General features: G+C 36.7%; 1 protein-coding gene across 1 annotated transcript; it reads left to right on the forward strand.

Annotated features, from left to right (window-relative positions):
• The first annotated feature begins 528 nt into the window (after positions 1-528).
• LOC113020774 (nuclear GTPase SLIP-GC-like) lies at positions 529-13,792 on the forward strand. Its single transcript, XM_026164998.1, has 22 exons — positions 529-669; positions 943-1,055; positions 1,241-1,294; positions 1,597-1,689; positions 3,151-3,175; positions 3,333-3,425; positions 3,504-3,591; positions 4,542-4,755; positions 4,851-5,078; positions 6,050-6,250; positions 6,328-6,500; positions 7,161-7,215; positions 7,304-7,391; positions 7,481-7,602; positions 8,317-8,493; positions 8,583-8,737; positions 8,856-8,950; positions 9,445-9,576; positions 11,651-11,781; positions 11,902-11,983; positions 12,071-12,153; positions 12,618-13,792. The coding sequence occupies exons 1-21, from the start codon at positions 603-605 to the stop codon at positions 12,142-12,144; spliced, it is 2,460 nt and encodes an 819-aa protein (XP_026020783.1). The 5' UTR covers positions 529-602; the 3' UTR covers positions 12,145-12,153; positions 12,618-13,792.
• The last annotated feature ends 564 nt before the right edge of the window (positions 13,793-14,356 follow it).

Raw genomic sequence — 14,356 nt, forward strand, 5'->3', positions numbered from 1 at the left:
GATGGAACTCTAGAAAAAAGGTTTCTGAGGAGAAGGCTTTCATTTTAGTCGGTCTGACCCCAGTGCCATCCGTTAACACGGAGGAGGCGGGGTTTATGATCTACAATGCAGCCAGCATAACGGGGAGCTGTCAGGCCGCCCACATTTTCTACAGTCATTGGTCCACGCTCTTGGCCTGCGCACCTGCAATTATTCCACTCACCTGCTGCGCAGGGCGGCGGCTCTGTGTTACTTGTCGCTGGATCGTGGCGCTCGTGTTTCTGTGGATGTCTAACTTGTGTTCTCTTCCCGTGTACAGACCCTACTGGACGCTTCCCTATTTTCCCTTGTCTTTGACGTGAGTTAGGATATTCGTATGTGGACGTCGTGTATCGTACAAAAGAGGAAGTGTGAGGGACTGGCGATTGAGAAGAGGAGTTTTGGACGTGTTCATTTTTCCCTGGATTCCCGGGAGCACTAATTGCTCTGCACTGTTGTTTATAGCGCCTGGTGTCACTGTAAATAAACTCTCTTTAATTAAAACCTTAGTTCTGCGCTAGAGTCCGCTCGTTCACCTTGACAGGATCAGAAATTACAATTTCTTTCAGTTTCTATTCTTGGTCATGGATGGATTTGTGCGAAACAAACTGACTGAATGGAAACTAAGTGACTGGATTGAGGCATTTGAAGGTAAATTATTACTGTGCATCAGTGATGGGTACAGATATTGATACTTATACGTTTTGTTAACTCTGAAAAATAATACCTATTAATACACATTTTCATATTTACTCCACAAAATGTGCAAGAGAAGATGTCCTAAGACTGGAAAGTGATACTTGCTTAAAATAAAAGGGAATTAAATGTGTTCAAATCATACATCAATGCAGAACTCCTTTAAAAAAGTGTTTCTGAAGTAATTTTATAAATAATCGTTATTTCTGCTATTTAACTTTATTACAGCTCAAGAAATTGATAAGGAAAGTCTGTATCTTCTCGATGAACAGGAAATTGATCAATTGATCACAAAAGCTGGACCTAGAGTAAAATTCAAGGATAAACTAAAGCTGTTAAAGGTAATTAAATCCTTTAAGATTTCTTTCCTTTTTGTCTGAAAAACCTCACTCGTGTTAAAGTTTACAGATGAATTTGTTGTAGAATTATTATGGTGCATAAACTACTTAACTATCAGTGTGTCTATGATAGCTATATTATTCACATATTTTGCCAATATGGATTTGCCATGTTTTCATTATGTTAGGAAGAGCAAAATACAACTCAACCACAAAAAGAAGCCGTCAATACTTCTGGTCAAGTAAGTCAAAAACAGTTTTATTATAGAATAGATAGATGAGGTTTTTAAGTGTGGATAATTAAATAATAGTTTATTGCAATAGTAAATTGTGCCTCAGATGGACAGCAAGTAGAGAGTGATAAATGAGATGAGGAGATGGGAGGAAGAAGAGAGGCAAAGAGTGATTCATAGGCAGAGCCTAGTTTGTTTCTCACAGTTTTGTTGCCTTATGGTTGCTGACATGGCACTTTCACCAATCTTTTTATTATTATCTCATAGCACTTGTTTAATCAGCTACCATCTCTCCTATGGACTTTTTACAGTCTCCAGTTGCAGCTCAACACAGCCCGTTCCTCCTGCACTATCAGGAGCAGGATCAGCAGAAACTCCTCAACAGCAGCATTGTACCCCATCAGGTAAAACAGTGATATAGTATGATGCGATTCCGTATTAGATTCTTAAAGAATGTGTGTTGTTGTTCAGCCTGGCTGTATGTGCCTGTTTTTAACTTTGAGCACCCGCCCCTTTAAACAGCTCTGCATGGCCCTGGTGGTGGGCGGATCAAACCAAAATATAGATGCCAAAGTTTGTATTGATATTGATAAATAGGAGCATAATGAGATTGATATTAGTTTCTGTCTTGATACATGCTCAATCATCCAGGTAAGTAAATCCCAAATTTTCCCAACTATATAAAGTGCAAATGTTTATAAGGTTGGGGAAACCTGCAGTTAGCTGAGACTGAAGAAGTCACTTGGATGAGCGATGAAACGTTTCTCCCACTGAAAACAGTCCAGATGAACAGAATAAACTTTTTGGGATACTGGTTTCTGTTTCTTTGTTACTCCTAGAATCATCAAAGAGGCAACCTGGCCGTCTATCTAAGTGCTGCTGCTTTCAAGTGTCACAATAACATTTATTGTGATTGAAACAAATATCCCGAATTTATCATAACCCCTTTGTGTTAACTGTAAAAGGGATACTGTGCAGTTACTATATTTAAACTACAAGTAGATGTGATACAGACTTCTCATTATATGTTTTCTGTCCTTGGGTTTAATTAATAATCCAAAGAAAAGAAAATCCCCCAAACACTTACAGGTCATGAAAATTCATTCTGATTTAGCAGTTTGATCCACCATCCACCATAATTATTAAAAAGAATCAGTATCTGTATCAGAATCGTTGATACTGGGCCTTTATTTACTTAGTATAAAAGGAATACCAAATCCAGCAGTATCTCACACCACTAATGTGCATGGGGGAAATTCATGAAAGTCCTATTGTGTCACCCTGCAAAAACCACACCCTGCTACATAGTGATAGCAACAGCTGATTTGGATCAGGTAAGGGTTATTGGAAATCAGATAATGAAGCAGCATGCCTTCATTCTTCATAAATATACACTAAGGTGACCTGAGTCAAAGCAAAGCCCCAGTCACACAAGCCTGACCCTGCGACTTAAAGTTCTTACAACCTCCACCAACCACTAAACAATTGATGTAGTTGCCTGATGTTGGAATACACATTTTACCCTAACAGCTGGTGGTTGCCAGGGATGGGGTGGTCACCAACTGGTCTGTGTCACTGGTGCTGAATTAGGCAGAAACATTGACTCATGGGATCATGTTTACTGAGAGGCAAGAATGCAAAAGTTTTCCTTTTTTTTTTAATCACTGTGCTAGTTGAGAATATATGTACATATAAGTGTGTACATTTTAAAAAGTGCATGTGAATGTTTTTGACAGTTTGTTAAAGAACAAATTGTTTCTGTACAGGAGCAATGATTTCTTCTATAAATTCAATTATGCATACATGTACAATTTATAATAATTTAATTTCAAACGTGAAAGTTGAATATTTATATGCTTCCACAGGATTTGCCATCAATAAGTGAAAAAGGTGAGAAAAATGTATCTTACTCTCATTTTAATACATCTAATTTATTTATTTATTTTCACAGTATTATTTTTGCAACATCTAAAATACACCATAATCAGAAGTTTCAATATTCATAGATTTTTTTTTAAATTTTATCATTTTGTTTAAATCCAAAAAGGAAAAAGAAAGTCAGAACTTTTTCAGAGTGAGTTCGTCGAATGGCAACCATCTCCTAAACGACAATACAACTCTGCAGCAGGATCACAGTCAGGTACATATCAGTGGACCATATTTGCATTACACTGGTTCCAGGTTCGTACTTATTAGTTTTTTACTTTCCCTCTGACAGAAACAGAAATACTGTCTGATGTCAAAGACATAATGAGACGTGTCAGTGAAAGACTACATGGCCGTGACAAGCTCAGCGCTTTCCTAAAGTGAGTAATAAAGATTTCCTATTTTTGTTGGACGCTCTTCCAACCATTTCCAAGGAAGTTGGGACAGTCTGTAAAATGAAAATGGAAAAAAAAAAACAACATTCATGAAATCTCTTACTCTAATATTTTATTGACAACAGAAAACAAAAACATATCAAGTTCTTAATCTGAGAAAATGTAACATTTTAAGAAAAAATAAAGGTTAGGAAGGGGGGGGGGGGGTAGAAAGTAAGTTGGAGCAAAAAGAAATAGTTGGAGGAACATTTTGCTGATATTGGGTATAATAAAGATTGTGGCATCCAGTCGAACTGAGAAGGCCAGAACTGATGGTTGTTGAATGACTTTTATTACTGCTTGCTGTGTATGAGACAACGAACCAACGTAAGAGCTAGACAAACAAAGAAAACAATTGCATGCTATACATATAACATCATTTTAACAGTTCATTACATTAGTTTAACTAATGATTATGGTGCTTTCTATTAAACTATACAATACAAATTATACATTTCCGATTGCTCAAATTAAATTATGTAGATTGCATACCTTGTTCCCCTGTCGACTGTAGCTAGAACCATTCATTTTTATACAGTTTAGCCGTGTTTTTCTCTTTTTTCTCCGTTACCAGTAGTTTACCGTTTTCTTGCGTCTTTTGTACATCAAGCTAGTTACCGTTACAACATTCACTTCCGTTTGCAAAGGAAGTTACCAAAATAAAGGCACAAACATTATAGTACGTGTATATGAGCTGGCTTTACATATCCACCTTTACATTAAACTAAAGATTTAAACTCGGTCAGAGCTCAACATGGAGCTGTGTAGTTTGTTCCAGTAGTAAGGCGATTTTTTTCAACACATTTTAAAAAACAAATCTTTCTGATTTTACTGCATTTTCAGTTTGATGTTTCTGAGAATGGGTCAGTTAATCCATATTTAATCTCTTTCAACAGGGATCAAATCAAAGATTTGGAGACAGAAAGGAGACACCTGGTTGGTGTCTTTGGTAGAACTGGGGCTGGAAAGAGCTCTTTAATCAATGCCATCATAAATAAGGAGGGCCTGTTGCCTTCTGCAAGTGTCAGTGCATGTACCTCAGTAATGATAAAGGTGGAGGCTACCAATGGATCAAAGTATGAGGCACACATCGAGTTCATTACAAAAGAGGTAGAATGAAATATGAATATGGTGATTCTTGAAGTAAAGTAATGTGTTAGAAAACTGCTTTACTAAAATTAAGATATAATTTATTTATTTTTTAGGATTGGGAAAATGAGGTGCAGTCCCTAAAACAGGCTCTTGAAGATCATGACGATGATGATGATGATGATGGTGGTAATGATGATTGTCTTGACCCTGATGGAAAGTTATCAGCGCTGTATGGAGAAGAGTGGAAAGGAAAATTAACTCACAGCCTCATGGACAACAAATATTTCAGAGATATTCCAGAGTTTCTGAAGCCCAAGATAAAAATTTTGGAAAGTGACTCAGTAAGTGTGCAGTAATACAGACCAAAATAAAATCTGGTTCTTCTTCTAGAACAAAGGAATACTTGCAGTTTAAAACATATATTAGACCACAGTTTGGGTGAGATACATAGCAGTGTGTGGCTTATGAACATCACATAGTGAGCAGTCAATAGTTACCCAAGCAGCATTAAGCTTCCCTGATGCTGCACCTTTGCAGCAGGAAGATGTCCACGCTGTGTAATGCCACTCTAATGGAAAGTGCAGACAGAATCAAAGCACTGGTGAAGCAGATGTTGCTGTAGTTTATTGCTGAGCAGATATATGTCGGCGATATGTCAATGTGCCTCATTTCCAGAATGTTTGACATCCATCAAACAAGAAACAAAAAAACAAGTGAAATTGTGGTGGTTAAAATTTTATGGTTTACTATCCTGTTGCTGTCTGATTATCCTGTTACTATGGAGCTTGCAGTTTTCTTTGTGGCGGTGTTGAAGAGTTTCACATTTGTAAAACTCCTGCTCAGAAGGTCGAGCAGGTCACCTACTAATCGGAGGGTTGGGGGTTTAATCCCTGGCTCCCTCAAGTCTGCATGCCAAATATCTACAAACCCCCAGTTGATGTTTGATGCATCCATCAGAGAATGAATGTTTGTAAGTGTTAGCTAGAAATAACATACCCAGAAAAAAGTGCTTGGGGTAATGAGGCAAGGTTTATAAAGTGCTTCAAATGTTTACATGCAGTAGAAGAAATCACTATATAAGAACCAGGCCACTTACTGTGATCCACAGTAAAATATGAAAAAGGTTTCTTTTTTTTTTTTAATAAAAAAAAAAAATCTAATTACTTTGGATTTATTTTCCTGGTTTTAATTTCAGATTTTAGGATGTCTTATTTTAATTTCCCATCTTCTTTTTCATGCAATCATTAAAATCTTTGTTATGAGCACATACATTCAATTGGCTTGTATTTATCTTGTTTGTTTGTTTTTGCAGGCTGAAGGATTGTCTGAAAAATTTGTGAGATATACAAGAAGTGAGTCAAATGAGACAGAAGAAGTAAAGAGGTGGTACTGGCCACTTGTGAAGTGTGTGACTGTCAAAGTGCCAGACAATGATTTTCTTGATCATGTCACACTCGTGGACCTTCCTGGAAACGGTGACTCTAATAGAAGCAGAGATCAAATGTGGACAGAGGTAATTCACAGAAGTCATGTTATCTTTCTTCAAAGCATTAGTTATTTATAATTTACATGTATTCATTTCCTTTTCAGTTTATTGCCAGTTGTTCTACAGTGTGGATTGTGACTGAAATGACTCGAGCAGCATCAGAAAGAGAAGCCTGGGACATCCTGGAAGGTGCCAGCAGCCTGCTGGGAAATGGTGGCGAGTGTCAGCAAATTCATTTTATCTGCACCAAGTCAGATCATGAAAAACCAGATGATATGTAAGTCAAATATACAAAAAAATCAAATTACAAAGAAAGTTACACAGATAGTTACAGATACACATGGTGACCATATGATTCACTTTTGTTGCTTTAAAAGTTTAAAAGACTTTGTTTAAAAGTCATTATTAAAAGTTATACATTTAAAAAAAAATCAATGTATACGTGTTTTAATAAGTTTTTAATTAGATAAATACTGTTGTAGAAATTTAATTAACAAAGTCCACAGACACATTCGGCTGTAATGAACATTTGTTATTATCATGCGCATGAGAGAGAGCACACACAGTCAGGCGCCGTCATGCAGTCTCTGAAACAGAAGTGCAGCTCTCACCTTTATTTATTCCCCAAAAAAGTGAGGAAGTCCGAAAGTGATCATACAGCACGTGACGCAGCTCGCTCTGAAACCTAACTGAACAATGCGTATCCTGTTTCGTGCTCTTGGCGTTATCACCACCTGCAAAAGGAGTTATTTTTTCAACTACTGAGGCTGAAATAAGTTCATCTAGTTTTAGACTGCTCAGTGGAAGTTTTCATTACAGTGCCACAACTAAGTATGCACACAAATGCTTGAACCTTAAATAAGAATAATTGAAATTTTCCATTACAATACTAACAATAAATTACTTTTACATCCAATTTTTATTTCCTTTCTAAAAGATACAAAGTCAAGAAAGCAGTGAAGAATGAATTCAAAAAGCGGGAAACGATTACGGTAAATTTACAATCTGACAGCAAAATCTAAAACAATTATTTTCTTAAACGGTCCAAAAATAAAAACTGACTAACAAAAATGTTCTCAGAATCACTTCAGTGAGGATAGTTTCCAAGTCTTCACAGTGAGCTCCAAAGAGTTCCTCAAAGGGGAGAATGTAAATCCAGATGTCAATGGTAGGTGAAGTCACTACCAGTGATGGTATGTTTTTGTGTAACAGAAAATGTATTGCTCAGATTTATATTTCTTTTTCAATTTATAACAGAAATACTGAAACTCAAGGAAATTTTGAAAAATCTAAATGACGCTCATTCAGAGACCTCAAACTATGTGTCTGGAGCTCATGGGATTCTGTCTTTGATTCAAGGAGCCAGAAGCAGAGAAGTGGTAAGATCAGGCAATAAAGCCTCATTTATAATCTTCTTAAAGAAAATGCATAAAATAAAAATGTTCATAAAATGTTCACTAAAGTTTACTAACATATATTGTAAGGCATGCTGACCTTCACTGAAAATGTGGGATACTGGACATCATAAATCTATATGTGGTAATTTATTATTAGTGATCGAAAGGAGAGAGATTATTTGGAAGAACTGAATATTATTTATTGAGATACAGAATTTGATGAAATAGTTATTTACCAATTAGACTCCAATGAACCAATGAGAGCACAGAAATGATGGGAGTTAGGACAGGACCCCGAGAGTCTAGATTCTTGGGGTAGTGAAAATAGTAGTTTGGATGGGGCTCTGAGTGACCGCAGGAAGGTTGAGGTGAAGTTGGGGAGGGGGCAAGTTGCATGAATGAGAGTCTGAACGGCAGAATGACAAAAGATCATATAAAAGCACAGAGAACAGAGGATGATTGATTTGCAGAAGGCAAAAAATGATCAGACTAGAGTAATGAGTTCAATAGTGTGGAAAAATGGAAGTGACATAACGAATAGACAGAGGCAGACAAATGATGACAGACCTATCTGACTGAACTTATGCATGAGATTCCTGTTAAAAGCCTGGGTTTCTCAAGACCGCCTCAAAAATGAGTAAAGAACCATTATGTGATGTTTTACTGCTTTAAATAATGATCTTTCTTGTATTTCAGGTTGAACAAAAAAACGATGTGTGTGCAGTCCTTGAGGGAAACTTGAACATCCAACTTAATCGAGTCAAAAAAGCAATTGAAGACATTACAAAAGCTTTTGAACAACACCTACGTGAGGGAGTTGAAAAATCCCAAAATTTGTGTGAAAGAAAACTGAGGTCCTTCTTATACCCCAGTGTATGTGTTTTAATTACAACTGGAACAAAACCTCAGGATACTTTGTGACCATGTGTTTAAAAAAAATTAAAAATTCTGTTTTGTTTCAGAAAACAAGAGAAAGATCTTTTCACAGGACGCTAAAGTATGCAGTTAGGAATGATGGCATCCAGAAACCAAAAAAAGGGAAGCGAAAAGACCTCAACATGATATTAGCGTCTTATTTGACTGAAAGCATTGATGAAAAATTCAGAAAGACCTTCCCGTGAGAATAATTGAATTCTGAACAGCACCAATATGTACAACAATACATGTATCCAAATCGCACTATATCATAAACTTGCTAATACTGCTATTATAAACCACATCTTTGCCCCATTCAGAAACGACCTAAAATGTGGAAATTTCAATGGGGCCATTGATGCGTTTTCACTCAACACTGATTCACTGATTGAAAAGTACAAAAATGTCGTTTTCCTCATGTTGTACCCACTAAGAACTTGAAAAATGAGGCCTAGGTGGGTTTCAGTGTGCTTTGCCCAGTTGGGGTCCATTTAGTTCCCAGATTTTACCAATATAACATCGAGATGGGCTTATAAAATGGGGCCATTATGGAACCCGCGGACAATCCCACTTAAAACCCACTTTTTAGCCTATGTAGTGCCCACATGGTACCCACAAAAAACTTGATTTATGGGGCCCGGGTGGGTTTTTGTGTACTTTGCCCAGTTGGGGCCCATTTAGTTCCCAGATTTTCCTAACATAACACCTATATGGGGCCATCACGGAACCCGCGGACAATCCTATACGGGGCCCATTTTTCAGCCCATTTCAAAACCATATGGGCCCCACATATAAATGTTGGCTGGGGAACTTCCCTATCCATGAACCTGTTAGCTTAGCTATTATTAGAAAGTCATTCAAACACTGAACTTGTAGTTATTTTACCTTAATGTTGTTTTAAATAATGTTAATCCGTATTTCATGTCTCTAAGGAAAGAAAAATGAAGACAAAGCTCAACAAAACCATCCTCACACAAAAGAAATGGATCTACAACAGTCTGACAGAGACAATCAGGAGTAACATGAAAGGATGCTACAAAGGTAAGAAAGAGGTGAATTACCTTATTTTTCGCACTATAAGGCACACTTAAAATCCTTTAGTTTCTCAAAAATCAACAGTGGGCCTTATAATCCGGTGCGCCCTATGTATGAATTCTGGTTATGCCTACTGACCTCGAATTGATTTTAAGTGGTACACAGCGTTCAAAAATCTGTCAAAAATGTTTTAGTACTACTTTGGTAAGCTACGAAGCCACATCGCTTGATGGATTGTCGGAACATTACGGCTACCATAATCAGCAGCCTCGCGGCATAATCCCAGTTGTAATCCGTTTAACAACCAGACATCCATGAAAACAAAATTTATTAAATTTAGCTGAGTTAGAAGTTAGCAGGAAGTTAGCTCACTAGTTTCCACCTAAATATGATATACCACATATATATTCTGACTGAGAGATTTTTGAAAAAATCAAAATGTATAGCTCTGCTATCACTTCAGACATAAATGAAGAGAGAAAACTAAACAGCAGTGACTTTTGTAAGGTTACTGAATGTTTAGAAGTGTTAGGTGAGGGCTAGTTCTTTTAGGTTCAACAGCTAACAAGATAGTGTATCGGTCAGGATACAGGAAGGAGGACAAGACGCTTCCACTTTGCTGGATTGTCACCGCCGGCCGTTTTATTGCCAACTAGATGCTCAGTGTTGCCAGCAGTCTGTAGTAACAAATAAATTGCCATGAGACCGAATATATTACTGCAGAAGCTAAACTAATATAAACTCAAAAATATCCAATGAAATAAACCAACACATCCATATAAATATATCCATGACTTAATATATAATAACTCCAATTAAGCACAGTGGTAATGCGATACTATAAGCAGAAACATTCACTCTAACCATTGACAAGGAACTTTGGTGCCGTCGTGTGGCCAAATAAACTACTACATAATGGCAGCAGCCAGTGGCACATGCCAAATAACATATTTAAGGAAATTTACTTCTAGTCATGAACTTAACACTCGGAGCATCACGGTGAAGAATGGCAAACAGGAACAAAACTTACATGAGGAGGTAACAGAACTAACTCAGAAATACAATCTTCCCTTCTGGAGCAGCAGTGCAGTACCTCAAACCTCTGCCTATGTCATTTCCCACAACTCCACCCCAAACAATATTGCAGGACATAAAATCTCAGAGCCTTTTATACACTGAAGTTGGACTAGCTGGTATATAATGATGTGCTACATAATCGCTAGGAACATACCTATGTTTGCATAACATAAACACAGTGAAGCTGGAGGATGAATGCTAACTTTTTTCCACTCGATGAAAGTTAATGTGGGGGTTCCCGATGATTAGGGAGAAATGCATTCACATGTCAAGATGCTGTAAACGGACCAAACTTCAGTCAGGAGAACAGCTGAGATAATCCATCCACAATACGAGGTTAGTCATTAATATAGTGCAACAACATGGGAGTAGAGCAGCTGTGAGAGAATTCAACAATAATGAATCAATGTTACGTGTTAAATATCAACACTTCACCGAGTTCTTTCGATTCCTCATAGGCATCTAATGGAAGACAACACACTGCTCACTAGACCATTTTACACTTTTATTACTTCCAGAAGGGAGATGCGTCCTACATGACACTCTGCCACGAATCTCCAAATGGCAGTGTGCGCTTAACAGTTTTATTACAAACTGTCTCACTCTAGTCTAAACCACAGTATTCTAGTACATTTCCACTGAGAGATGATTCCCTGTTATCTACTTCTACAGACAAATGTGGGCGAGAGTCTCCAACATTCTACCACTAAAGGACACGTAGTCTAATGCCTTTATTATCAGGGTCGTGTCCACTTAATACTACACTATACAGTTATATGACATTTTGGTTAATATAAAGCATAGCATTGAGGCGCTTCAGGTAATTTTCATTTTCACATTTCACATACGGAAGTGGAGGAAGCAAGAAGAATGAGTTGAGTAAAGTTTGACTTATCTTACTGTTTTGTTTTGCTTAATGCGCCTTATGATCCAATGCGTCTTATGGTTAGAAAAATTCGGTATTTCTATTCAACTGTGCATGAAAATGATTGTCTCCTTGTAGAAGCAGCAGCATTTGAAGGACCAGGCACCCTGAAGAGGATGAGGGTCACTATTGAGAGACATGTGGAGTCAAAGAAGTACATGTTTGAAGAGGCAAAAAATGCCATGTTGGAGCAGTTGAACGATTTGAAGGTTTTTTTTTTCCAAGCAGTCTTGAAACATATCAAACCAATAATTTATCTCTTGTCCAGTTATTCTTGGATTCAATAGTTGCCTATTTAAAAAGTAACAAATGTTTTGATGATAAATTAGGAAACTGTCCTGAGGACACTGGAGGAAACCATGGAGGATTCCATTGAACACTCACTCAAGACTGAGGCCTGCTCACTGCCAGGTAAACAGAATATATAAAGTATTAGGAATCCTCTCAATACAAACACTAACAATAAATATTTAATAAAAACAAATACTTTGTTTTTAGATGTTTTGGAAGATCTTGAGATGGTGAAGAAACACTGTGATGAACTTAATGGCGATCAAGATGAAAAAAAGTAACCACACTGGGTAAATCTTAAAATGTCACAAATTGTTTAAAAGGCTGTGATCATGAACTATTTTTCTGATCATTTTGAACAATGTTTTTAGTGCTGTTAGCATTAATCATGTTAATACACGTCATCAAAGTTAACACGATAAACATTTTTAATGCACTCAACCCATCTGTAGTGCAGAATAGACAAACTTCGGACAAACTGCCTGAAATGCGTTGACAGAAACATTCAGAGGATTTTGAGTCAGAGTGTTCTCCAGATGAGTTAATTATTAATCGTATTAGTCGTGATGACGGCGTTAGCGTGAACTTCTAACCCCTCACAGGTACTAATCTTCGTTAACTCGTTAACAGGGATTTGCCAGTTTTGACGTGTTAACATGGATCGGTTCACGTTAACGAGATTAACGGTGACAGCACTGGTTTTTATTTAAATTTAACTGATCCATCCAGCACCCATTTTTCATTTGCTCCACAGAAACAGCTGAGGCCTGATAACCCACAGGACATCCCTGAGGAAACACTGATTAGAGACACGAGGTCTTTACATATTATCACAGTAATATTTGTTTTGCTCTCTTTTAATGTTGTGTTGATGTGCACTTTTGACTTTTTAATGAATTTTATAGAAAAAGCATCTTGAATATTATAGATATCAATTAAAACTGCTAATATTAAGGTGTTAATCACGAGGGTCTAAATCATGTTTTGATTTCTTTCTTTTTAAAAAATTGTTGTAGTTTTTAATCACTTATAGCAGAGCGTGAAGACATGTAATGCATTCTCCATTCAAACCTGAGATTTATGATTTTAATTGTAAGAGTCTGAGATTACGGTTTCCAAAAGCATTTTGATTTTTTTGCTTGTTTTAAATATCATAATTTAATGTTTTAAGTTGACGTGTATACTGTTGGTTCATTGGGATGGGAACATTTATTTTAATGTAAGTGTTTATCAGTTAAACATTGAGCCTCATCCAGCACTGAAAAGGTACCAATTTTACATCACAGTTCTAATGACAAATACTTGTTTGTTGCAGTTATACAATATGTGTACATGACAAATAGTGAGAAATGGCTCTAAGTAAAGCTGCAGGAAATCATCAGCTACTTCTGTCATCTCCCTGCCATTTTGCTTTTTCTGGGTTTGGAATTATTGGTGAATATATTACAGTCTGAGTTTAGGTTCAGGTTGTTTCTTTGTTATTTTTTGTTACGTTAAATGTTTAAAATTTGAATTACTTCTGTGCATATTGTTAAATTCCTGTTTTGATTTTTGTCTTCAGTAATTCTCTCGTGTTTCTTCCACCCACCATACTTTATTTCTTCCTGTAACAGTTCATTCACATTTAGCATTTACTGTCATGTTTCCTGTAACCGTAGTGATGTCATTACAAAAAGATACTAAGGTGCTTCCTTTATTACACTGGTGAAACAAAGATATTTACATCTCATAATTTTAAGTGACCATACAGTTGTTGAAGAAAAAGATGAACCAAACTGAGATTGTTGCATAGAGCATTTAAATGTTAATTAATCCAGCACACTGTGATGCAGCTAGTATATCATTTAGTTTTCTTGCTTCATCTGTACTGATTCTAAAAGAATGCATGCATTTGATATTGTATACTGTTCAATAAATCTTACGTGCAAGAAAATATTTTTTGTAATTATTAGATAGGAAACAGTTTTTTTTTTAACCCAGATCTTTTTACCCTAAAATCACCAAAAAATTGATTGCATTGCGTGACAAACATACAGTGGTGTGAAAAAGTGTTTACTCCTTTCCTGATTTCCTATTTTTGTGTTTGTCATACTTCAGTGTTTCAGAACAGCAAACAAATTTACAAATCAAACAAAAATAATACTAGTAAAGACAAAATGGAGTTTCTAAATGAAGGTCCCAAAAGGTTGATTCTGTTCATCTGGACGTAGCGTCAGAGGGAGAAACACCCTTATCTAAGTGACTTCTTCAGTCTCAGCTGACTGCAGGTTTCTCCAACCTTATAAACAGCACATTGCACAAGGACTGAAACTAGCCCACTGAATAAACAATGGACTGCAAGGTCAGTTTCTTGATCATTAATATGCAAATTGTCATGACCATTGATTAGTTGCCTTGAGTACCAATCACAGACTTTGGGAATGTCTACAATCACAGCATTGTAAGATGGCAAAAGATGTACCCTTAAACCCCCTCCTCGATTCAGAGATGATC

This window comes from Astatotilapia calliptera, chromosome 4 (genome assembly GCF_900246225.1).
Source record: "Astatotilapia calliptera chromosome 4, fAstCal1.2, whole genome shotgun sequence".
Classification (NCBI taxonomy): domain Eukaryota; kingdom Metazoa; phylum Chordata; class Actinopteri; order Cichliformes; family Cichlidae; genus Astatotilapia; species Astatotilapia calliptera.